At 33.6% G+C, this 25,010-nt stretch overlaps 1 protein-coding gene and 1 pseudogene across 1 annotated transcript; one reads left to right on the plus strand and one right to left on the minus strand.

Moving 5' to 3' along the window:
* Positions 1 to 6,980: 6,980 nt before the first annotated feature.
* LOC112797596 (calreticulin-3-like) lies at positions 6,981 to 10,254 on the plus strand (annotated as a pseudogene).
* Positions 10,255 to 17,394: 7,140 nt separating this feature from the next.
* On the minus strand, positions 17,395 to 22,034 carry LOC112797597 (uncharacterized). The gene is made up of 8 exons (XM_025840616.2): positions 21,589 to 22,034; positions 21,107 to 21,169; positions 20,928 to 21,023; positions 20,452 to 20,499; positions 19,848 to 19,919; positions 19,534 to 19,592; positions 17,857 to 17,947; positions 17,395 to 17,739 (listed from the first exon to the last, which is right to left on the minus strand). The coding sequence occupies exons 1-8, from the start codon at positions 21,886 to 21,888 to the stop codon at positions 17,578 to 17,580; spliced, it is 891 nt and encodes a 296-aa protein (XP_025696401.1). The 5' UTR covers positions 21,889 to 22,034; the 3' UTR covers positions 17,395 to 17,577.
* Between the last annotated feature and the right edge of the window lie 2,976 nt (positions 22,035 to 25,010).

A 25,010-nucleotide genomic window follows, 5' to 3' on the forward strand; every position in this document is an offset into this window, starting at 1 on the left:
TGGTGTACGGACTACATGTCCAAAGACTTCACGTTTTGCAAGTGAGTCTAACTCAGCCTTCATGGCTTCTTTCCATTTTGGTCAATCATTCCTTTGTCGACATTCTTTGACTGATCTTGGCTCAAGATCCTTAGTTTCCTGCATGATATTTAATGCCACATTATATGCAAATATTTCATTGACAATTGTCTTATTTCGGTCCCATTTCTTTCCTGTAAAGACATAATATATTGAGATCTCATCATTTTCACAATTTTCAGGTACCTGAACGTCTTCTGGCGTTAAAACTATATAAGAATTTTGGACAACTGCAGGTGTGTCTACTGTGTCTTTTTCAACAGGAATCATATTTACCTCTTTTCTCTTTCGAGGATTTTTGTCTTTGGAACCGACAGGCCTGCCATGCTTCTGGCGTGAATTTGCTTCATTGGCTACTTGTCCTACTGGGACATCAATTCGAATAGGGGCATTTTCCGCTGGTATATAATATTTGGTTATCCTCTTTGTATCGGAAAATGCATCAGGCAATTCATTTGCTATTCTTTGCAAATGTATAATCTTTTGAACTTCTAGTTCACATTCCCTTGATCGAGGATCTAAATGCATCAACGATGATGCATTCCAATTAAGTTCCTTTTCAGGAAGCTTATTCTCTCCCCCGAATGTTGAAAATTTTGATTCATCAAAATGACAATCTGCAAATCGGGATTTAAATACATCTCCCGTTCGTATCTCAAGATACCTCACTATAGAGGGAGAATCATATCCAACATATATCCCCAATTTTTTTTAGGGTCTCATTTTGGTGCGATTAGGTGGTGCAATGGGAACATATATCGCACACCCGAATATTCTCAAATGGGAAACATTTGGCTGCTGGCCAAAAGCTAATTGCATAGGAGAGAACTGATGGTAACTCGTTGGTCTCAAACGAATAAGTGCTGCGGCATGTAAAATAGCATGCCCCCAAACCGAGGTTGGAGATTTGTTCTCATAAGTAAGGGTCTAGAAATTAATTGAAGGCACTTAATAAGTGATTCTGCTAACCCATTTTGTGTGTGAACATAAGCTACTGGATGTTCAACACTTATTCCATTAGCCATACAATAAGTATCAAAAGATTGGGAAGTAAATTCACCAGCATTATCAAGATGAATTACTTTGATTGGATTTTCTGGAAATTGTGCTTTTAATCGAATAATTTGAGCCAGTAATCTCGCAAACGCTAGGTTGCGAGAAGATAATAAGCACACATGTGACCATCTCGAAGATGCATCTATCAGGACCATAAAATATATAAAAGATCCACATGGTGGATGAATAGGTCCACATATATCACCTTGAATCCTTTCTAGGAATTCAGGGGACTCAAATCCAATCTTTACTAGTGATGGCCTTAAAATTAACTTCCCTTGAGAACATGCAGCACAACAAAATTCACTAGATTTAAGAATCTTATGGTTCTTTAGTGAATATCCATCGGAGTTTTCAATAATTATACTCATCATGGTTGTTCCCGGATGACCTAATCTATCATGCCAAGTTATGAATTCATTTGGGCTAGTAAACTTCTGGTGTACAATGGCATGTGATTCAATTGCACTAATTCTAGTATAATACAACCCAGATAAAAGTGAGGGTAACTTTTCTAATATAAAATTTTTATTTAAATCATGAGTTGTGATACATAAATACTCATGATTTCCCTCATTCATTGTTTCAATATGATATCCATTTCGGCGAATATCTTTGAAACTCAACAAGTTCCTCAGAGACTTGGTAGATAATAGTGCATTATTTATTATAAATTTTGTTCCTCCGGAAAACAAAATTATAGCTCTTTCGGACCTTTTATCACATTGCCTGAGCCAATAATAGTATTAACATATTCTTCTTTTGGCACAAGATGGGTAAAATATATAGTACTTTTAAGAATAGTGTGTGAACTTGCACTATCCGCAAGGTAAATATCTTCAGAATATGTCCTTACCATTTTTCTTCTAAAACAAATGACAATAATAATAAAATGAGTAGAAGTACATGCACAGTAAAATTATTCACATGGATACTTAACAAACACATACACATATCAAACTATTCCATCATTGATCAAATAGCCAATATTTCCTTCAGAATCCTTAAAGAAACTAGATATATCATAATGAGTGGTGAAATTTTCATCATTTGAAACAAAATTTGTTTCCTTTCTTTTGTCATCCCTTTTCAAGGATACTTGATAAAGATCAACTAGGTGCCTTGGGGTACGACAGGTACGTGACCAATGGCCCTTTCCACTACAATGGAAGCATTTATCCTCAATTGATATACTTTACCCATTGTTTCTTTCTTTATCCCACTTCTGGTGAGATCTTTTCTTGTGAACATAATTTCTTTTCCTTCCATAATCTTTCTTGTTATCAAAATCTTGCCATTTACCTCTTTTGGGGTTATAATTTGCCGCATTTGCTTCAAAAAATGGGGCAACACCAGCTGGGCACACTTCATGATTTCTTAAAAGCAACACATTGTTGCGTTCAGCAACAAGAAGTCAAGAAATTAGCTCAGAATATTTTTAAATTTTTTTCTCAATACTGCTACTGCAGGAGCACATTCGAGGCATGGAAGGTCGAGAAAATTTTCTCTAACATATCGGGCTTGAGGAAGTATCACCGTCTTTTCATGATTATACCTTTTTCAAGGTCTTTCCACAGATCTGCAGGATCTTTTAATGTGGGATATTCATTTTTTCAATCATACGTCAAGATGACGACGAAGGAAAATCATGGCCTTGGCTTTATCCTTTTGGGATATATTATTTTCAGCCTTAATGATATTTTCAAGATCCATTGAATCAAGATGAATTTTAGCATCTAGTATCCATGGTAAATAATTGTTCCCAAATATATCAAAAGTATTAAACTCAAGATGAGAGAGTTTCGACATAATGAAAATTTGTTACCTGGAGTCTTCCTAAAATTTCGTTAGAGCTTCGTGCTAATAACGTATTGTAGAATAAATAAATAAAAAATATAATATAAAATAAAATGTAAATAGAAGACTCTAGTTTTGATATTCACCAATATAATTATCTTAATATAATAATAGAAGAAGCTTATATATTTATTACTATTATGTATTAGTAGCGTATGAAAGAAGGAAGAGAAAAGTTTAATATAAAGAGAGAGAATTGTTCTTTTATTGTATTGTGTGTAAAATGCATCTAATGATGCTTGCTATTTATACATGTAAAGTTATTTCACTTTCAACCTTCATTTATTGCTTTTTGTCTTGTAAAGAGATTCACTCAGTTTTGAGAATGAAATCCACCTAAGTTATATGTGGTCATCCATCTTTATCACAATAGATAGTGAAATATGGTAAATTTTGTGTTTGGAATTTTTCTTAGATGGATGGAAAGGTCGCTGGGTGACATCAGATTGGAAAAAAAAGTGAAGGAACAGTCGGTTCGTTCAAGCACATGACCGGACAATGGACGGAGTAGGGGTAAGCAGGGGTAGCGGGTACCCGATTATCCGTCTGAATCCAAACCAAACCAATTAAATTGGTTCTGGAACTAACGAGTAATCAGGTTTAATCCAAAACAAACCGATAGTTTTTGTTAGTAATTAGTTTGGATATCGGTTCTAGGGTGTGGAATCCGAACCAACCTGCAAATTCATCATATATTAATTAAATAAAAAAATAAAAAATATATATGGTTTTTCTATTAGACAATAATTATTCACTATTAATATGTTTGGATTTTAATGAGTTTAGTTTTTAATGTATTTGATATTTAACATGTTTGGATTATTTCTATTGATGTTACATGTTTATTGTACTTGTTGAATTTGTAAGATAAAAATTTGATTTTTTTTTATGAATTTCAAAGTCATGGGTACCCAATTACCCAAACCGGGCACAGGATTCGGTGGTCCAGGAACTTTTGGACCACTTAGTGGTCCAAGTAGAAACATGTTTTTAGAGTTTTTTTATCAATTGCTACGTAGTCCTTGAACTAATTTTAATTACAAATTAACCCCATATATTTTATTTAATTATAAAAATAGTTTTTTATTTTATAAATTATTATTTTATCAATGATCTATTATATTATTAACAATCAAATACAAAAATAACAACCAATTATATCCTCCATTCATCCTAATAATTCTAATTGATTAAATAATTAACTTTGATCTCGTTACGTTCGTCCATGGCTTCCAAATCGTGTTTCCTTGAAATTTAATCGATTGGTTTACATTATATCACAAAACAATCGATTGAAAGTTGTAAGGTAGAATGGTAAAAAGCTTATACCAATCGATTGTTTATACTTTCCAATCGAATGAATACCTCAAAACAATCGATTGTTGTTGTTACTCAATCGATTGAATTCACGAAAACAACATGGATTTGCCAGATACAATCGATTGGAAAGTGATGACATTGAAGTTTTAGCCAAATTCAATCGATTGGTAATGTAATCCAATCGATTGGAAGGTGATGAAGTTGAATGTTTTGCCAATTTCAATCGATTGGTAATGGTACCCAATCGATTGAAATGAAACTGTACACTGAAAATTTATAAATTCACCTTTGTTTCGCATGCTGCAACTAATGCATGTTACATACAAGAAACTAAAAAGCACATAAAATAAAAACAGACAATTAATTACATGATTGTTCTATTTTAAATTTAATCTGTTTGTCCTCTGATTTTGCGCCACTGAAATAAAATCAAGAAAATAATCCATGTTTAAATCAAACGCAGGACCAAGATGCTCAACATTCATAATACCTAATGAAATAAATTATAATGCATGGATCACAATAAAATAGCAATAATCCAAATAAAGTAGTATCAAATGGGTAGTAGCAGGAATATCTATATGGTATGAACTTGTACGAGGAGGAATTCATCAGCCTTGCTTTGATTCCTTCTTTGATTACGTTGTTGGTTACTTGCAAGTTCAATTTTTATTTTATTATGTCAATTTTGTTTTATTATATGGTTTGAAACTCTTGATTATTCAATTCATTCTTAAGGAAGATGTCCAAAACAAAATACTGAAAGAAGAGAAAGGATGAGCTTGTTATTTAGATTATTTTTTTATTAGTTTAATATTGATAATAATTAATTATAACAAAAGTACATAAGGAGTACATAAGATTAACCATAAAATATTTTTTATAATTTTTTATTTTTATTATCAAATTTATATTTTTGTTAATGTTGGTTTTGGTTCTTTCTTTTATTCTGCTACTACTCATTTGATACTACTTTATTTGGACTATTGCTATTTTATTGTGATCCATGTATTATAATTTATTTCATTAGGCATTATGGATGTTGAGCATCTTGGTCCTGCGTTTGATTTAAACATGGATTATTTTCTTTCAGTAGCGCAAAACCAAAGGACAAACAGATTAAATTTAAAATAGAACAATCATGTAATTAATTGTCTGTTTTTATTTTATGTGCTTTTTAGTTTCTTGTATGTAACATGCATTAGTTGCAGCATGCGAAGCAAAGGTGAATTTATAAATTTTCAGTGTACAGTTTCATTTCAATCGATTGGGTACCATTACCAATCGATTGAAATTGGCAAAACATTCAACTTCATCACCTTCCAATCGATTGGATTACATTACCAATCGATTGAATTTGGCTAAAACTTCAATGTCATCACTTTTCAATCGATTGTATTTGGCAAATCCATGTTGTTTTCGTGAATTCAATCGATTGAGTAACAACAACAATCGATTGTTTTGAGACATTCATTCGATTGGAAAGTATAAACAATCGATTGGTATAAGCTTTTTATCATTCTACCTTACAACTTTCAATCGATTGTTTTGTGATATAGTGTAAACCAATCGATTGAATTTCAAGGAAACACGATTTGGAAGCCATGGACGAACGTAACGAAATCAAAGTTAATTATTTAATCAATTGGAATTATTAGGATGAATGGAGGATATAATTGGTTGTTATTTTTGTATTTGATTGTTAATAAATATAATAGATAATTGATAAAATAATAATTTATAAAATAAAAAACTATTTTTATAATTAAATAAAATATATGGGGTTGATTTGTAATTAAAATTAGTTCAAGGACTACGTAGCAATTGATAAAAAAACTCTAAAAACATGTTTTCTACTTGGACCACTAAGTGGTCCAAAGGTTCCTGGACCACCGAACCCTGTGCCCCCAAACCGAGTCAATCCGTTCTTAATTGGTTTGGTTTAGTTCGGGTACATGTACAAAAAATTGCAAATCCAAACCAATTATATTTTAATCGATTCAATTCTAATTTTACCATAAACCCGAACCAAACCGACCCGTGGTCACCCTTAGAACAGAGACCCAGATGACTTTTAGTTATTAGCAGTTAAGTTTAGTTTGTTTTCAAGAGTATTGTTGATTATGGTATTGGTGATAAAAACTAAATGAGTGGATTCAGTTTATATCGTGAGGGACTTCTATTTGTCTCATTTCCTTAATATGTACATTATGTGTGATTTTTAGGCATTCAAACGTCTAATGATGCCAAACACTTTGCAATCTCTGCAAAGATACCAGAATTCACCTACAAGAACAGAACATTGGTCCTCCAATACTCTATAAAATTTGGACAAGATATCAAGTGTGGTGGCGGTTACATTAAGCTCCTCTCTGGTTTTGTCAATCAGAAGAAGTTTGGCGGCAATACTCCTTACAGGTGTGTTGCTTATCCCACATTCATCACTTTGTCTATGCTTCTTGAATTATCAAGTGACCAAATATCAATCTGCAATTTGAATAATCTTATTCTCAAAGAATATTAACCAATTCTCATCACTTCTTCTTTTGTACTAATGGTATTTAGAAGCCTAAAAAGCACTATCACAACGAATAAAAAGTTGATGGATGTATTTTTCTTTTGTCTTCTTTATCTGAATCTTCGACCAAGATGGATGTTAAACTGATAGAATCTCTACAACTTAATGTTTGGACCAGATATATGTGGAACAGACACAAAGAAGCTCCATGTCATACTCTCATACCAGGGTCAAAACTATCCCATCAAGAAGGACCTGCAATGTGAAACTGACAAGTTAACTCATTTCTACACATTCATTCTTAGGCCGGAGGCGTCATACAGCGTCTTGATTGATAATAGAGAGAGAGATTCAGGAAGCATGTATACAGATTGGGACATTCTTCCACTGCGGAAACTCCAGGATACCAACGCAAAAAAGGTTTGATTTTGACCTGTTTTACTTTGCAAATAGTCAGTTTCTAAACATGGTTTATTAGCTTGACATGTGATGCTTTTAGGTTTGATTTCTTGTGATCTAGCAATGATTCTGTACAATTTTATTTTGACATTAAATGATTAAAACATCTTCCGATTCGCAGCCTAAAGACTGGGACGGAAGGGAATACATTGAAGACCCTGATGATGTCAAACCCGAGGTATCCAAAAGTTTTAAATTTTCATTAGTTATTACTGAACAAGGGATGATGCTTTTGTTGCTTGAGACGATTACAAACTTATTTGTTTTCTTTTTTGGTGTTGCAGGGATATGATTCAATCCCAGCCTTAATTCCAGATCCGAATGCTAAAGAGGTTAGTTGATAGTTGCATCCTCAATTTGCCGTTTCATTTTGTATTCTCATTTTCCTCCATTCCATCTTATTTTATTTCTTCACTGGTTTGCATTATTTTGGTTTTTCAAAGCTCTATGATGATGAGATCAATGAAAAAAACAATTTGAAGCAAAAAATCTCATACCTTTTCTTATGTTTGATTAGCCTGAAAACTAGGATGAAGAGGAAGATGGTATCTGGAGGCCACCAAAAATTCCAAATCCGGAATACAAAGGACCATGGAAAAGAAAGGTTTGTAGCTGCAAGCATTAGGCCTTTTTTTCTGTGTTGTCTTTTCTTTTTCATTCTTAGCCAATATATCTTAGATTCAACCTTCATGTTAAACAGAAAATCAAGAACCCTAACTACCAAGGGAAGTGGAAAAACTCCATGGATTGGTAATCCAGGTATGTTCAAATGTATCCTTAGGTTCTTTATGAAATTTTAGTGTATACTACAAACTCTCTTGCATACAATGGAGTGCTTAAGTTTCATTCTTTTTCTCTGTATCAGAGTTTGAAGATGATCCTGATCTTTATGTACTTAAGCCTATCCAGTATGTTGGTATCAAAGTTTGGCAGGTATGGTGAATGAAAACTTTCAAATTTAGTGATGGCTTCATGGATTATGCTGTAACCATTTTTTTGGCCAAAATTGGTGGCATCAGTTAATGAAGTAAACTGAATATTGTGGTTCAGGTGAAAGGTGGTTCGGTTTTCGACAACGTTTTGATTTGTGACGATCCTGATTATGCAAGACAAGTTGTTGATGAAGTTTTTGCCAATAGAGAGGTGAGCTTTTCTATTATTCGATTTAGCTCGAAATCAAACTAGTATACCTTTGAACAGAAAAAAGATACATTAAAGGAATACATTGGAAAATTTATACATAATGGACTAATATAAGGATAACTTCAAAATGTATGATATTGAAGGCTTTCAAATTTCAATATGCAATCATAATGAAGCTGCTACTATGGATTATAATTGATTCTCCTTTAACATGAACTTTGTCCTTTGGCTTATTAGATTGAGAAGGAGGCTTTTGAGGAAGCAGAAAAAGTGAGAAAAGCCAAAGAGGAAGAGGTACATAGACATGTATACACCTTTTGAGTTCCATCATCTGTTTTGAGAGACAATCAAGTTTCCTTTCAAGGATGTTAAAACCTTCTTTGTGCAGGAGGCTCAAAGAAAAAGAGAAGAAGGCGAGAGGCGCAGGCGAGAGAGGGGCCATGATCGACGATACCAGGACAAATATAGAGACAAATACAGAAGGGTTTGTACCGAGTTGATACTCAAATTTGTTCCTAAAAGATAATACATTCTCCAAATTGGTGATTGAAAAATTTTGTTAGTCATATTAGTTCTTAAAAAAAATAATCGTGGGACAAAGTGATACTTCCATCCATTAGGTAATGACGTGTCACGTGTCATGTGGCATGATGACAATTTGACTTACAGTTGTATCTTTTAAGAATATGATTAACAAAATCTTTCAAGAACTAATTTGGAGAATAGGTTACATTTCAGAGACAAAATTGAGTATTATCTCCATTTTTTATCTTTGCCTGAATTGACTTCAATTTTTACTCTTCTTTTGTTTAATAAATCTTGTTTAGATGCTGATTTCTGTTGCATTTCTTTTTCAACAACAATTGCACTGAATTGTTCTTTTTTGGACGTGCAGCATCGCTGTTATGACTATGATCATGTAAGTAGCAACTTTTCCAGCATTTCTTCTTTCTAATGCTAAATAGATTCACTGGAGATAGAGTAGTTTTTTTTATGATCATTCTCAACATAAAACCTTAAAAGTAATGCCAAGTTTTCATATCATAGCATTGATGAAAAGGATTAAGTCGAGGACGAAGCTATCATGTCTTATATGTTACTGAAAAATATGTTCACTTTGATGTGCAGGATGAGCTCTGAAGCAATTATGTTTCCTTCTTTTCCTATCTCTTTGACAAGGATTTGCTGACCAAGAAAAATGGCCTTCTTTCCTATCTCATCCACAAAAACTCCCAATCAATCCCACGAGTTTAATTTCTATGTAGTGTCAATGTTTTGTTTTAAATTGTTATTATACGAATATATATGGAGGTACACGCATCAAAACAATCTTGACTTTCGAAAATGACCAAATTGATCTCTGAATTTACAAATCGTGAATCTCCTTTGTCCCTAATTCAATTGTTGTTAAAACAATGCTGATATGGAGCGCTTAAGTGTCAGGGTGGCATCCACAATGGTAAGATGATATGTCTAGGACTTTAATATGATCAAATAAGTATCCTAAATTAGTTACTTGAATTCATTTTGGTTAATTGGTTTTATATTGGTGTGAGATACCTATTTGATCGTACTGAAATCTTAGCCGCCATGTTACATTTCCATGTTAGTACTGTGTTAACGGTAATTGAATTTGGACGAATGAGATTCACAATTTGTAAATTCATGACTAATTTGTCATTAACAAAAGTCAAGTACTATTTTGAGTACTATTTTGATGAGCGCTGAAAATGTCAAGAATCAAATTGAACATTACCTTAGTATGTATATGTATTTTCACGTCCTATTAATTTCTTTGGAAAATTCATGGAAATAATTTTTTTTTTTTGTTGCATATATTCTCCTTTACTCTGTTTTCTTATAGTTGCTGTTCCGAGGCTTACCTAGAACCGGACGGTGGTTGGACTTGTTTGAGGCCCAAGCGCTGGAGGAGTGTGGTCTCCGACTTGATTTACGTCTGGGAGCCGCCTCCGAGTTGTGTGTTCCAAGAGATGGGGGGTGGTACCTGCAAAGACACTCCGATGCCTAAGTCAGCATGGGGTTAAGTAGGTTTAGAATGTATTGGAACTTAGAGATACCTGAGGAGTGTCAGGGTATTTATAGTGGTGATCCAATAACCACCGTTGGAGTAGTGCCACCTTTTTAGGTGGATAACCGTCCCTTTATCTAGGGATTGTTGGGATATGGCTTCTAGAAGTGGGTTGAGAGATTTTAGGGGCAGTTACTTACTTGAATAAGTGTTATCTGCCAGCTATCTCTTGAGCCCGACTTCTTTGGAAAGAAGTCTGTGTTGAGTCCGACCTCTTTTGAAGAGGTCGGTGAATAACGAAAGCCAATCTTTGGATTGGGCCTTTTGGCGTATTTGGACCTGGGTCATAGCGTTGGGTCAGGGTAGTAACAGTGCCCCTACTCGAGTCCAATCTCTTTTGCCTATGAGTTGGATTCGAGTATTGAACTTGGGTTTGTAACCGACGTGATTTTCTTAACCGCCAAGTCTAATCAAATGTCGCGTCCATTGGGGTTTTCGCATTTACACGTGAGAGCAGTTATATTGGTAACAGCGCGTTTCTTTAATGATCGCGTCAATTTACCCTTATGCCGCTAACGTGCTATAAATACTTTTCCCTCTTTAAACGACTTGTTTTTGGCCAGGTCTTTTTTCTAAGATTGATTGGTACAACTCGTTCTTTCCGAGTTATTTAAGGCTTGTAGGCTTTGTATGACTGGTTTTAGCACATCGTGCTTAACCAGAAAACATTTCTTATCCTAATTTTGTACAACTCGTTCAGTTCGAGTTGTTTTGAGGATGCATGACTTATTTTAATACAAATCGCTTGTTTTGAGACTTGTAATTATTTTTTAGTATACCCTCGTCTAGCTCGTTTGATACGAGTAGTTTTAAGGTTTTACGATTTGCTTTATTTCAAATCGTTTAATTAAAACGTGGCTATTTCTTGATCTAATTTCATACAACTCATTTAAATTCGAGCTGTTTTTTAGGACTTCACAACTTGTTTCAAGTACAAATTGTTTATTTTGAATCCTTTTAAACTATCAGATCATCTTTATAACCATCGGACTTCGTTGCTTTATCCATTATGCCCCTGCTCGAGGTCGAGCTTTATGAAGTCGGACTCGAGCAATCAAGCAGAAAGGATTTTCGGATGAAGCCTTTTTTTTGTTGAACTCATTCATTCTGAGTTTTCTAGATGACTTGTTTTTTACACAAGTCACTTTTTTGAAGCACAACTCGTTATATATCAAGTTGTTTTGCGCAATTTACAAATTACTTAGATCATATGGTTATTTTTTACTTGATTTTGTTCAACTCATGGGCTTGAGTTGTTTTAAATCATCAAGCCGTATTATAACCATTGGACATCAATTTATACCTCGTCGCTTTATCCGAGCGACCATTGAAAAGGCCAGCTCGTGATTTTTGCGCTCTGTCGAGCATAAATTGGCGCCTTAGGTGAAGGGATTATATGCTTATTCCTTCCCCTTTCTAGTTTTTACAAGGTTGTCGTCCTTGTGTATGATACAACTTGTTTTATCCAAGTTGTTTTGGAGGATAGTTTTTACGTTTCGATTTTGTTCAAAAACGTTTACAATCCTTCCTTTTTAACTCGTTTCTATACGAGTCGTTTGGTTGGAGTGATTCATTTTGATACAAATCACTTTTAAAGCTTTGCTTTTAGATAGACACGACTTGTGCTTAACACAATTTCGTTGAAAATATGGTTGATTGGCATAACTCGTTTAATCCAAGTTATCCTTATGTTGTTGTGAATGCTAGAACAAGTTTTCTTGGAACAACTTGTTTTTGTGAAAGTGTTCCATTTTATACGACTAGGTCGTTTATTTTTAGAACTTGTAGAGATGAGATTGTGGGCTTGAGATTTTGTACGATCCATTTGTTATCCGTGTGGATCGAGTTGTTAGATCGTATTTATGCCTCAAGGGGCATATTTAGTTAAGTTACTTTTGCGACTTGTTCTAAACACAACTTTTTCAACCCGTTTGGCCCGAGCTGTTTCGAGGTGTTTTCTTTCCAATTCGCATATGTAACTTCTTTCCACCAATTGGTCCCTCGTCGCTTCATCCAGACGATTTCTATATGATCGGCCCGTGATTTTCGCGGTTTATCGAGCTTCAATTGGTGTGTATTAATTGTAGAAAATCAATTTTCATAAGGAATTGTTTTATCTCCTTATGTTGGAGGTGTGTTGCGACCTGGGTATTTTTTCACCCTCGAAGATTGACACTTTGTAGTAGCCCTTTTCTAAGATTTCAGTAATCTTAGAAAAAACCTTTTTGATATTTGTTTTGAAAAACCTTTTTCTTGGCTGACTGTCCCTTTCTTTAAGTTAAGTTTTCCTTAACAACTCGGGACAGCCTTTTGCCTTAGTGCTTTCAATAGGTTTCCTGATCTCTTTTTGGTATTCCTTATACTCAATTTTTGATTTATTGAGCTCTTATGATTTAGGTTATTTTTGCGATGCGTTTCCTTTTTTCTCGGTTTTTCCGACTTGTAAGTCAGATAATTTCCGAGTTTATTACGATCGACTTTTATAACCTCTTTACACCGACTTGTACCTCGTCGTTTTATCCTGACGACCATCTAGGTCGGTTCATGGGATTTTCACGCTTTGTCGAGCTTAAGTCGGCGCGTTTCGTAGAAAGAAAGAAAAACGAGAAGGAATTTATAAGAGATAAAAGATCTTTATTTATTTGCGAAGGTACTTTTACTGCTACTAAGGGTTTTTCACTATCTATGATCCCTTAGTCTCTACTATGATGCCTCGTTAAAAACCCTTCTTCAGAAAAAATCCTTTAATTTTTGGGAAAAAATCATGAAGTTGGAAAAAGAGTACATTAGGGAGTAGAGTTCGCTTTTAGCTATAGTACATTTTCATGTTGCAAGCATGCCACGACCTTGGTAGCTCGGTGCTGTTTAAGTCGGTCACCTTGTAATAACCTTTTCCTAAGATCTCAGTAATCTTGTAGGGTCCTATCCTTTTTGTTGTTAGCTTTCATTCGCCCGAACTCAGTAGCCTGATATTTTTTCTTATCAAGATGAGGTCTTTTGCGGCGAATCTCGTAGCCATCCTTTGTCTCAAGAGCTCTTTCCTTATCTGAGTTTGCTCTCAGGTTTCTGGAAGGGGTCACGTTCTTCTTTCGTGCTCTAGCATCATTGTAGAATGTTGTCTTTAGTTTTTAATAATTTTGGACTTAGCTTTCATGATAAGCCAGTGCCCCTACTCGAGGTCGAGCTTCCTAAAGTCGAACTCGAGTATTCAGTCATGCCATTCTTGAATCTTACTATTTGTTGCTATGTGACTTTTACAAGTTATTTTGGACTCTCTTTTTGGGAGGTCGGATAACTTGTTTTATACTTGTTGTGTCAACTTAGTAAGGTCGGATACTTATCTCTTGGCTTGAGGAGGCATTCTTATAATCGCCGTCCTTTCTCAATTTGTTTTAAACAAATTGTTGTGACGTCGGGTTTACATCCTCTTCGTGTTGATGTTTGATTATGATCACGTTGTCCTTAAGTTATTTGTGCAATTCGTTTTAGGCTTTGCCCCTTGCCAGTTTGATTTAGTACAAGTGGCTTAATGAGGTCGGACCACGATTTGCATTTATAACTTCTTGCGCCACTTTGGATCTCATCACTTCAAGTCAGAAAAAGTGTGCATTAAGGAGTAAGGTGCGCTTTCTAGCTGTAGTATCCCTTTTGTTGTAAACATGGCACAATCTAGGTAGATTGTTTTCGAGTAAGTTGAGTATGTTGTAGTAGTTCTTTTTCAAGTCTTAAGTGACTTTGTTGGATCTTTTCATTTTGGTGTTGGCTTTTCTTCGTCCGCTTTTGGCCCGATGTCATTTTGAATCAAGACGAGGTTGTCAGTTGAGAAATTTCTTCGTATGACCTTCTCATGGCCATTTATGCTTGGGATCTGGTTCTCGAAGTTGTACCTCAAGAAAGAAGTCGGACTTTTCTTTGTCAGCTCTTAAAGGAAGTCGGATTTTTATTTGTAGACTTGAATCCTCAGAGGAGGTCAAATTATCTTCATAAGCTTGGATCTTTAGAAGAGATCGGATTTTTCTTTCTAAGCTTGGAAAGAGGTCGGAATTTCTTTCTAAGCTTGGAGGTTTTCGACCTCATTGTAGACCCTGATCTTTAAAAGAAGTCGGAATCTCATTGTAGAGTTGATCGTGAAAGAGGTCGGATTTTTTACAGACTCCAAAACGAGGTCGGATTTTTTCCTTGTCGGATCTAAAGAGGTCGGATTCTTCTGAGTAATGAGGTTTTAGACCTCATTGTAGAGTCTAACCTTTAAAAGAGGTCGGACTTTCTTCGTGGGATCTAAAAGAGGTCGGATTTTTTTTGTGAGCTCCAGCTCATCCGACCTTGTTGTAAAGTCTGACCTTTAAAAGAGGTCGGACTTTTCTTCTTGAGCTCTCTAAAAGAGGTCGGATTTTGGTGAGCTCCCAACTTATCCGACCTTATTGTAAAGTCTGACCTTTAAAAGAGGTCGGACTTTTATTCGTGAGCTCTCTAAAAGAGGTCGGATTTTCTTTGGTGAGCTCCCAACTCATCCGACCTTATTGTAAAGTCTGACCTTTAAAAGAGGTCGGACTTTTATTCGTGAGCTCTCTAAAAGAGGTCGGATTTTCTTTGGTGAGCTCCCAACTCATCCGACCTTATTGTAAAGTCTGACCTTTAAAAGAGGTCGGACTTTTATTCGTGAGCTCTCTAAAAGAGGTCAGATTTTCTTTGTGAGCTCCCGGCTCATCCGACCTTTGAAGAAAAGTCTGACCATCATTCCCTCCAATGAAGACTGGGCCTTTGTCACTCCGACTTTCTTTTTTCTTTGGATCGGATTCCAGTTTTCTTCCTGGAAGACATCCATCTTTATTGGTGTGCAAACAACATCAAATTCTACCGCAGGAATATTTCTTTCCATATTCATTGGCAGTGATGTAATTTGTGAGCAACCAACGAAAGATGTACCATGTGAATTTTTCGTGTTATTCACTGCTCTGTTGTAATTGATATGTGAATCCAATGAAGAAAAAACTGGATTCATCACTTCATTGTCGGATTAGGTTGCATTCAAATGGATTGATGCTGCACTTTTTGGCATAAGTTGAAAAGAAAGGTTTCATTGTTTTTATCAACAACGTTTTCCCTTCTTTCTTCAATTACTGACTAATATGGGATATTTTATTTATTTATAAAACCTGTGAATTTGGAACATGCAACTGCTCCATTCCATGAGTGGGTATCATGGACTTTTCCGAGATTGTAAGTCGGCACAGATGTCATTGTCCATCCTATTTCACGAAGAGGTTGGGATTAGTCACGTTCCCTTTTCTCTCCCTCTTTTTTTTTATACGTAACTTCTTTTGCCAATTGAATTTTCTGAATTGAAAATTCTTTTATTCAATTGGCTTTCGAGTTCGTCTTTTTTTTTTCACGTAACTTCTTTTGCCAATTGAATTTTTTGAATTGAAAATTCTTTTATTCAATTGGCTTTCGAGTTCGTCTTGGTTTGCCTTCTACAATGGCCTTGGGACGGTGCTTTCTTCTCTTTTAATCCAATTTAACTGTAGGAGTAGAATCATCATCCCTATTTGATATCCTCTGTCCATTTGGAGAAGTTTTTACAAGATTTCTGGCATCCATAGAAACTGTATTCCAGCTTCTTTTTAACATGCTTTCATCTTATCCATGTCGAGAGGTTGTCCGACCATCTTGTTGGTCATCCGCCATTATCAAGAGTTGAGCTCCAGGTCCCCGGCAACGGCGCCAATGTTCCGGGGCTTACCTAGAACCGGACGGTGGTTGGACTTGTTTGAGGCCCAAGCGCTGGAGGAGTGTGGTCTCCGACTTGATTTACGTCTGGGAGCCGCCTCCGAGTTGTGTGTTCCAAGAGATGGGGGGTGGTACCTGCAAAGACACTCCGATGCCTAAGTCAGCATGGGGTTAAGCAGGTTTAGAATGTATTGGAACTTAGAGATACCTGAAGAGTGTCAGGGTATTTATAGTGGTGATCCAATAACCACCGTTGGAGTAGTGCCACCTTTTTAGGTGGATAACCGTCCCTTTATCTAGGGATTGTTGGGATATGGCTTCTAGAAGTGGGTTGAGAGATTTTAGGGACAGTTACTTACTTGAATAAGTGTTATCTGCCAGCTATCTCTTGTTTGAGTCCGACCTCTTTTGAAGAGGTCGGTGAATAACGAAAGCCAATCTTTGGATTGGGCCTTTTGGCGTATTTGGACCTGGGCCATAGCGTTGGGTCAGGGTAGTAACAGTTGCCATCCATTTTTTTATCAAAAGTAATTTTCATTAATGTATAACAATCCAAATTGCCAAAGCTTTTTGCAAGGTTATGTGCGTGAGTTTTCAAACAACTGTTGCGTTTCTTCAACTCAAAACTGTTGGTTATAATCTCTATAGTTTTTTTTTTTTTTTTGGTTTCCCACGGTATCCCCCAACCCGACAGGTCAAGGACTAATCCGTCGCGGTACTGAGCTCCATTTAAGGGTTTGCCGCTGGCCAATGGGTTGCTGCATGCACAAGGCGGGATTCAAAATAGGAGACTCGAACCCGCAACCTCTTAATTGAGTATGGGGAGACTATGCCATTTGAGTTATAATTCAGGTTCAGCAAATAGCTTTGGTTGTTTACCACTGGAGCAGTGTAAGGCAAAACTGTAAAAGCAAACGAAATATACCTACTTTTATTTACTTTTTGGTTGAGAACGAGAGATAATTCGAGGAAGAAACAAAAAATAATTCAGTTGAATAAATCACAGAGAATGAAAAAGTTGTTTGATGGAGTAATAGGAAATGATACTGATTAAATAATGCAACAGCATCGTTAAATTACTCGCTTATCAATATCTTCTCGAGGAACCTGCAATCTGAATAGTTGCCAATAATTAAACATGGCATTGTCAAAACTCAAAATTTAATTGGGGATATTCTAAGATCATTGTTTCAAATCTTACAGGGAATACATGAACAATTTTTCTGAAAGCTATTAAAATGTTACATAAACAAAGAGGTCAACCTAAGATTCCATTCATTACTAATGTCCTCAAATAATCCCTTCTAGTGTAAAAGAACCAAACTAATCATCTTCTCCGCACACCAGCGTTTGATCCACGCTGTCCTGCAGATCCTGGCTGTTGCTGTCCTGGAGCACCACCTTGCCCACCCACTTGTTCCTCAGCCATATTCATTGCTTGTGTAATGGCATTCATTACAATGAGTCCAAGAGGGATCAAGTACATCCACTGGAATTAAGACAGGTTCGAGATGAAAAGTTCAATTCACAAATGTCAGAAATGTTTATTTGTAGATCTGCAACTAAAAGATAAGCTAATATGTATATTGTATAATCAGTTACTCACATATTTAGCCCAAAAGGACCTCTCTACTGGCTTTACAAGTTCACCTTCTCCCTCTTCCCCACCAAGCACGTCTTCAGCAAATATTGGAGTTCTGCAGGAGCCAAAAAAATATTAATTGAATGAAGAAAGAAGGTCTCCCAGTAAAAACTCGTAGAGAGAATGACACAACAGCAACTTCATGTATGATGTTAACATGCTAAACTGCAGAAGGTATGCTCCCTGTCCCTTCCTAGTTTATCAAATCAAGACAATTGTCATTGTCAATCAAGAAAGTCCAGCAAACTTCATGACCCAAGTTGACTCTTCCTTAGATCTACCCGAAATCCTACTGAGCACAAAGTTTTAGTTTCACATCTGCTGTTCACAATATTATGGAACCAAAACACTTGAAAGAGTCTTCAAAACCCTGTTCGGAAATTCTTAGACACTTCTGTAAACTCTTGGCAATGTTATAAACTTTTATATCAACATAGTTATAGCACAAAATTAGATATAATATCAATATTAGTTGGAATGACTCATGCTAACATTTTAAAATTGTTTCCCTCTGCCTCTTTAGTTCAAGGTCTGTGGTTTTATGATAATTTTATACTAGTGTTACATATGGCAGTGTTCGGTTAGTGGGTGTGTCAATCTAATACATAGATACGGTGGCACACAATTGCACAAAATAGAAGTGTATTTTGTGTCTCTTCAGGAAGTTGAGATATGGATTTCTATGTTGGACACAAATTTTTTATTCATTTTTACCTTTAATATTTTGTGAATTCCCCAAATTTACCCTCCTTCCCCCAATGGTTCCCTCCTTCTCCTTCACTCTCACCAACCCGTGACAACAACCCTCTCTCCCTCCCTCCCCCCATATTTAAGCCATTCACGGTGTTTTTTATGTCATTTTCTTGCAAATCTAGTCTCTCTGTGGGAAAGAATTGACATCACCACCATCATTCCTTGGAGAAGACATAGCCGCTTCCATAACTTTCTTCTTTTCCTTTATTTTCAATTTTAATTTTTTTTATAACAATCTATATATGGGTTTTGTTGCTTCTATATTTGAGTTGTTGTAAATATTGGTAGTGACTGCGCCAATCTTAAAAGAAAAGCAACAAATTGAAGTGGGGACAATGGATGTGGTGTTACTGTGATATGGTGTTCATGATGGAAAGAGAGGAATAATATTGACATTTTAATATAATTGTGATTTGTGTATTGTGTTGTATATTGTTTACTAAACCAACCAAAAAAAATTGTGTATTGTTGTGTCTATGTCTATTTGTGTATGTGTCTATGTCTTATTTTCTTCCACCCATTAACCAAACACAGCCTATTGTACTATTGATGAGCCATGCCTTATAATCTATAAAATTTGCCATATTCTTGTGTCTGTCATATCTATCCTCCAACAAAATTACCCTCGTGTTACTACAATGAACCCCTAATCCAACTCTTTCTAATCACAAGTTCACCCATTAAACTAGAACTTCAGGTTCAAGATTGTTTTATCGAAATTCTAATTATTTTTATAACCAAATGAAAATCAAAGCAAGATAGCTCATAAAATGACCAGCAGTTTTCTAGCTTCAGTTCAATGAGCTTTAACCTGGACTGAGGGCTCTCTCAAGACTATGTGAAAGAATGATTGGTTAGAAAATTAAAGTTCTCAATCATAACGTATACCTTGGTGCTTGCTCACTGTTCTTCAAAATAGTGTGAGACTTGAAAGACCACCTCACAGGCTAAGGACAAAAAATCAAAATCATGTATAAGGTTACAGTATTAAAGTCTAGCAATTGACAAGAAAACTTTAGTCAGCACCAAAAATAATGAAATAGACTTGAAGCAATTGCTATTAAGGCTTTCTGAAATCTGATTACTCTCGGCAACCATGACAAGTTGTGGCATAAAAGGTTATAAAATCAACCACAATAAATTTATGGAGTCTTTCAGGTAGACTAACTCAAGTGCAATTGTCAAAAGCATAACTGTCTTACACGCTTCAGTTGCCGGGGATAAGGGCAAGCCCCAGGGGCACCATAATTGACAGCCAAGATGTTAATACCTTCCTGTAATTTTTATTTAATATTAAAAAAAAGAACAGAGTGAGACTTAATAAAACTACTACTATTATTATTATTATAAGACAAATACAAGGATAAATCAGCAAGGAAAGCCATAAAAAGCCCACTTCTACACTTTTTTTCCATTTCTGTGAAATATGAACTAATCTAATGAACTTGGCGAACCCTACTTTGTCTACTTTTTGAAATTCCACTGTATCACCAGAAAAACTAATAGCTATTGAACAATTGAAAATAAATTCAATGAGTTCTATTTTTACTCTTTACATTTAAAATAATAAAAAAGATAGAAATACTTAAAGAAAAAATAAGAATGAAACGAAATTCCTGTTATATAAAATTAGCTTTCATGTTTCAGCTTGTTATTTCACTGTCTTTCCAGCTGACTTGACAATATGCAAGAGAAGTTCTTTCTGTGTCAAAATTTGAGTTGGACAGAGGAAATTTATCTTCACCAGTATCAGGACATGAATGGAGCATAAGTAGCAAATTTTATGATAATAAACAAGACAATTACCGTATGAATTACAAAATGCTCTTCCAATCCCTCCCCAGGAAGGCATCGCTGGATTCAGAATGGTGAAACAGTTAGTTCTACTTGGAGTCAACATTCACCCAAATACTAAACAAGAGCGCCAAAACAACCAAATTAATGACCAATATTGAAAAATAAATGAAGCTGTTGGAACACATCCTTATGATGGAAAACACTACCACAATATGTAAAGAGAAGAAAGGAATTATACTTCATTTAACATCAGATAATAAGTGTGGAACAAGATATAGAATGATCATAACAGTATTACTAACTATCATACCATAAAACCACCATGCCATGCTAGAAAAGGGACTTCATAATCAATGAACTAAAATATTATGTGTGTTAAACAGTCAGGACCGCCATGCTTGGGTGAAATCTACCTCAATTGTTAGTTTACAAAAGAAAACGGAAAATTTGCTAGAAATATATCGAAGAATTTGATTCATACTTACAGCTTTCACTGAAGAAATAATATAATCCCTGCCTGGAGGGCTCAAAACATTGGATGGAAGTCTTATCCTATAGAAATCATCTGTTTGCAACAGCTCCTGCAATAATTAGAAGAGTGCCGACCCTTTCATAAAATGCTAATATCCCAATATATACTCACAGAAACACACTAGTTAATTACTTGAAATTTCTTCTGCTCCTCTTCAGTCAATGGATTCCGCGAAAACCGCAACTTCGTCAGTGTCTGTCACAAATGAAAACTTCTTTCAAGTCCAACAAAGCATGACTTTGAGCATAGCATGTGCATTAAAACTCAGAACATAACATCGAATTGGTATCCTAAAAACATTTGTAAGATTAGCATACAAAAAGAGTAATTTCCATACTAAACTAATTCATTCATAGGTTATGCTCTCAATAAGACCACCGAAAAAAAAAAGGAATAAGAAGCTATATTCAGAAGTAATAAAGGCTCTCATATCCATTGATCAGATGAGTAATAAGAAATTGCGCGTTTAGATTAGCAAACGTTAGGATCAAAAGCTTTTATTGAAAATTCGAATAGTTCAAAAGCCTAACGATATGTTCGGATTAACCAACGTGTAAACAAAAACAGAAAGAGATTTAAAATAATATTAATAATAAGAGAGATTATGGTGTAACCTGGCCGCCGTGACTCCAAGTCTTAAGGCGAGCAGAGAAGTTGCCGGCGTCGGAGAAATCGGAGTCGCCGAAGGCGTGGTGGAGGGAGAACTGGATCTTAGAATCGGAGGAGGAAGATTCGGTGAACCTCTTGCGAGGAGCGGGGGTGGAAGGGGAGGGGAAGTGAGGATCGGAGCGCGGCGGTTGTTGGTTACCGCCTTCGAGGCCGAATTCATCGTCGTCGAGGAGGAGCTCGTCGGATTGGAAAGCGAAGCAAAGAGAGAGAGTGAGTGAGAGAATGAATAAGCGAAGCGAAGACATTGTTATTGTCTTCTCTCAGTCTAAGCTCAAGAGCGAAGAGATCCGGTAGCTAATTTGTCAAACCTCTTTTATTTAGCTTTTTTCATGTTTCTTTTTCGTTTTAGATTTTTTGAAGAAGAAAAAACAAAACAATGAAACAATACAATTTTAGAATTTTATTAAAAAATATATTAAAAATAACAAAATTTTGTTTTTTATTTATACTTTTTTGTACAAATGAAAACACAAATTCTTCTGTGCGAAAATAAATCAAAATGGTTTAAGTAGTTTTTACTTTCTATTATATAAAATAAAAAAAAATCGGTATAACTATTTTTGTGTCTGGTAAATAATTTTGTTTACAAAAACAGGATACTAAAATATAAACATAAAGATATAAAATTATGTTTAACAATATAAACAATCAATATTATATTTTGTGATATTAAATTTGTGTATTTTATATTTTTTCTGTCAACAAAAATATAAAAAAATAAAATTATATTTTATTTTTTATTTTTATTATTATTATTTATAATTATATTTTTTATTATTTTATTTTTTTTAAATTTTTTATAAAAATAAAATAAAATAAATTTTTTTATTATTTATTCTATTTTATATTTAATTTATCGCTAAACAAAATATAAAAAAAAACACTACCATTTTTTGTCTGCCTTAGTTCTTTTTTTTTTCGGTCTCGAGTCTTAGTTCTCAAACTACCGAAATGTTCCAAAATTTGAAATGGGCTTCGTGCTTCTAGCCCACAAAAACGATGTGGAGAATTTCTTTTTTCCGGTATACAAAAGGCATAAGCCCAACAATGGAGGTGAAAAAAATCATTAAAAAGTAAGTAATTAAATGGTTAAATTGTATTGTTGGTCTCTATACTTTTAGCAAAATTGCAAATTAGTTTTTACACTTTAAACGTTTGTAATTGGATCCCTAAAGAGAATTAAATTTATAATTTAGTCCCACCGTTTAAAAGTATTTGATTTAATAGAATATATTGAGAATATCTTGTTAAATCAAACACTTTTTGAACAGCGAGGACTAAATTGTAAATTTTAATTCTCTTTAGGAATCCAATTATAAATTTTTAAAGTGTAGAGACCAATTTATAATTTTATTAAAAATGTAGTGATCAACCATGTAAAAAATTTGTCTTTTTAGTAAAATAAATTCTATATTTTTTATAAATTTAATTATTGATTTCTATAATTTTACTATTTTATTAAATTTATAATTAAATATCTATAATTTTTAATTAAATTTTTATATTATTTTTAATTTGTAGTTAAGTCAGTTTTATATCGATCATACTAAAATTAATATAATATTTAAAAAAATATGTAATTAAATATTTAATTAAGTTTTTAATTATAAATATTTTTAATTTATAAAAAAATACTCTATTAACTCTAATATATTTTTTATGGGTGCAAATTATAAATTTAAAGATAAATTTTTGAAAGGTTGATTTATGAGTTTGTTAGAATTTGATTTTTAGATTTATTATGTTCCCGTAAGAGTTAAGACATTTAGTTGGAATTTAAATTTTTTATTTTAAAATTTAATTTTGATTTAATTTGAAAAGAGATTCAAGTAGTATGATTCTAAATTATATATAAAAACTGAATTCCGTTTTTACTTTTTAGTGAATATTATTGAGTTATATTAAATTAACCAAAAAGTAATTTCTTAATTGCATATTCTTAAATTATTAGTATCGGCTGTTATAAATTGTTGCATATATTATTAAAAAATTAAATACTATTAAAAGAAGACATTAGTATTTTAAATTATATTGTATTAATAATTACGTTTTTTTTCTCTTCAAAATATATCAATTATAGTATAAATTTAAGAAATAAGGTAAGTTCGCAGAAAATCAAAATTGAATCTACCACAACAAAAGTAGTTAACAACTGTTACGATGAAATAATGACAATAAACAACCAATTTTTTAAAAAAGTAATAAGCTACTTTTGGTCAAATTATAAAAATAATTTTAAACTAAAAAATAATGACAATAAAAATTATCTATAACTTTTAAACTAAAAAATTAACACTTGGAATTGTATAACTGTGCAATAATAAATATTCTTGATGAGTGATTTTTAGTATATTAAATTATATACTTTAATATACAAAAATACTAATTATTTATATATCTTAAGTTACTATACGAACAAATAAAAAAAATATACAAACCCTTGTTTTCAATCTCTGAAAACCTTAAATTTTAATTGGTAAACTGTATTAGTTATAATTTAAATTTTTAATATCTTTTATAAAAATAATTTATAAATAATAGTTATATTTTAATATTTTTTATACAAATTATATAACGCTAAAATTTACTTTTAATTGATACGGATAAATTTTTTGAGTTGACTTTTTAGTTTAGGAGAAATAGGTAAACAATAATTATTTTGAACAACATGAATAATCATTAATCAAATAAAAATATACTATATTTTAATTTAATATTATTAATTAAATTTACTCTTTTAACCCTCTTAATTCACATTGTTTACACATTGTTCAAAAAAATTATTGGTTACTTATATTTTTTCTGAGGAGGATCTTAAGGTGTTAAACTATTAATCAATTGTACAATTTTTATTTGTTTTCCTTCAAGATCAGAATAGAAATACAGTTGTTGTGAATATATTATTCAAGTAATAATTCTTTTATTTTTTTGTGACAATTGTCTAATGACACTTAAGAGAGAGTAGATTTTTACAAAAAAAATATTTATAAAATTTATTTTTTACCTATTTAAATCTATTTACTCTTAAAATATTATCAATTAAAATTTTCTTGAATAACAAAAAAATAATAATACAAGATTTAGATTCAATTATTCTAAGTTAAAGTACAACATAAAAAATTAAAAATAAGCTATCATAAAATTTATAAAATAACACACTAAAATTCATATCACATTAGGGTTTACCTTCTTAAACCGTGCTATTTATACGAGACGTGCGGATATGCGGATTTGCGGATTGAATCCACGGATATCACTGCTAAATCCACAAAATTTCGACCAAATGCGAATAATTACCGCAGATATGCGGATATTATCCAATTCATGTGTAGTTCTAAATGACATATACATAATAATCCTTATATTC

Source organism: Arachis hypogaea, chromosome 4 (assembly GCF_003086295.3).
Source record: "Arachis hypogaea cultivar Tifrunner chromosome 4, arahy.Tifrunner.gnm2.J5K5, whole genome shotgun sequence".
In the NCBI taxonomy this organism is placed as follows: Eukaryota; Viridiplantae; Streptophyta; class Magnoliopsida; order Fabales; family Fabaceae; genus Arachis; species Arachis hypogaea.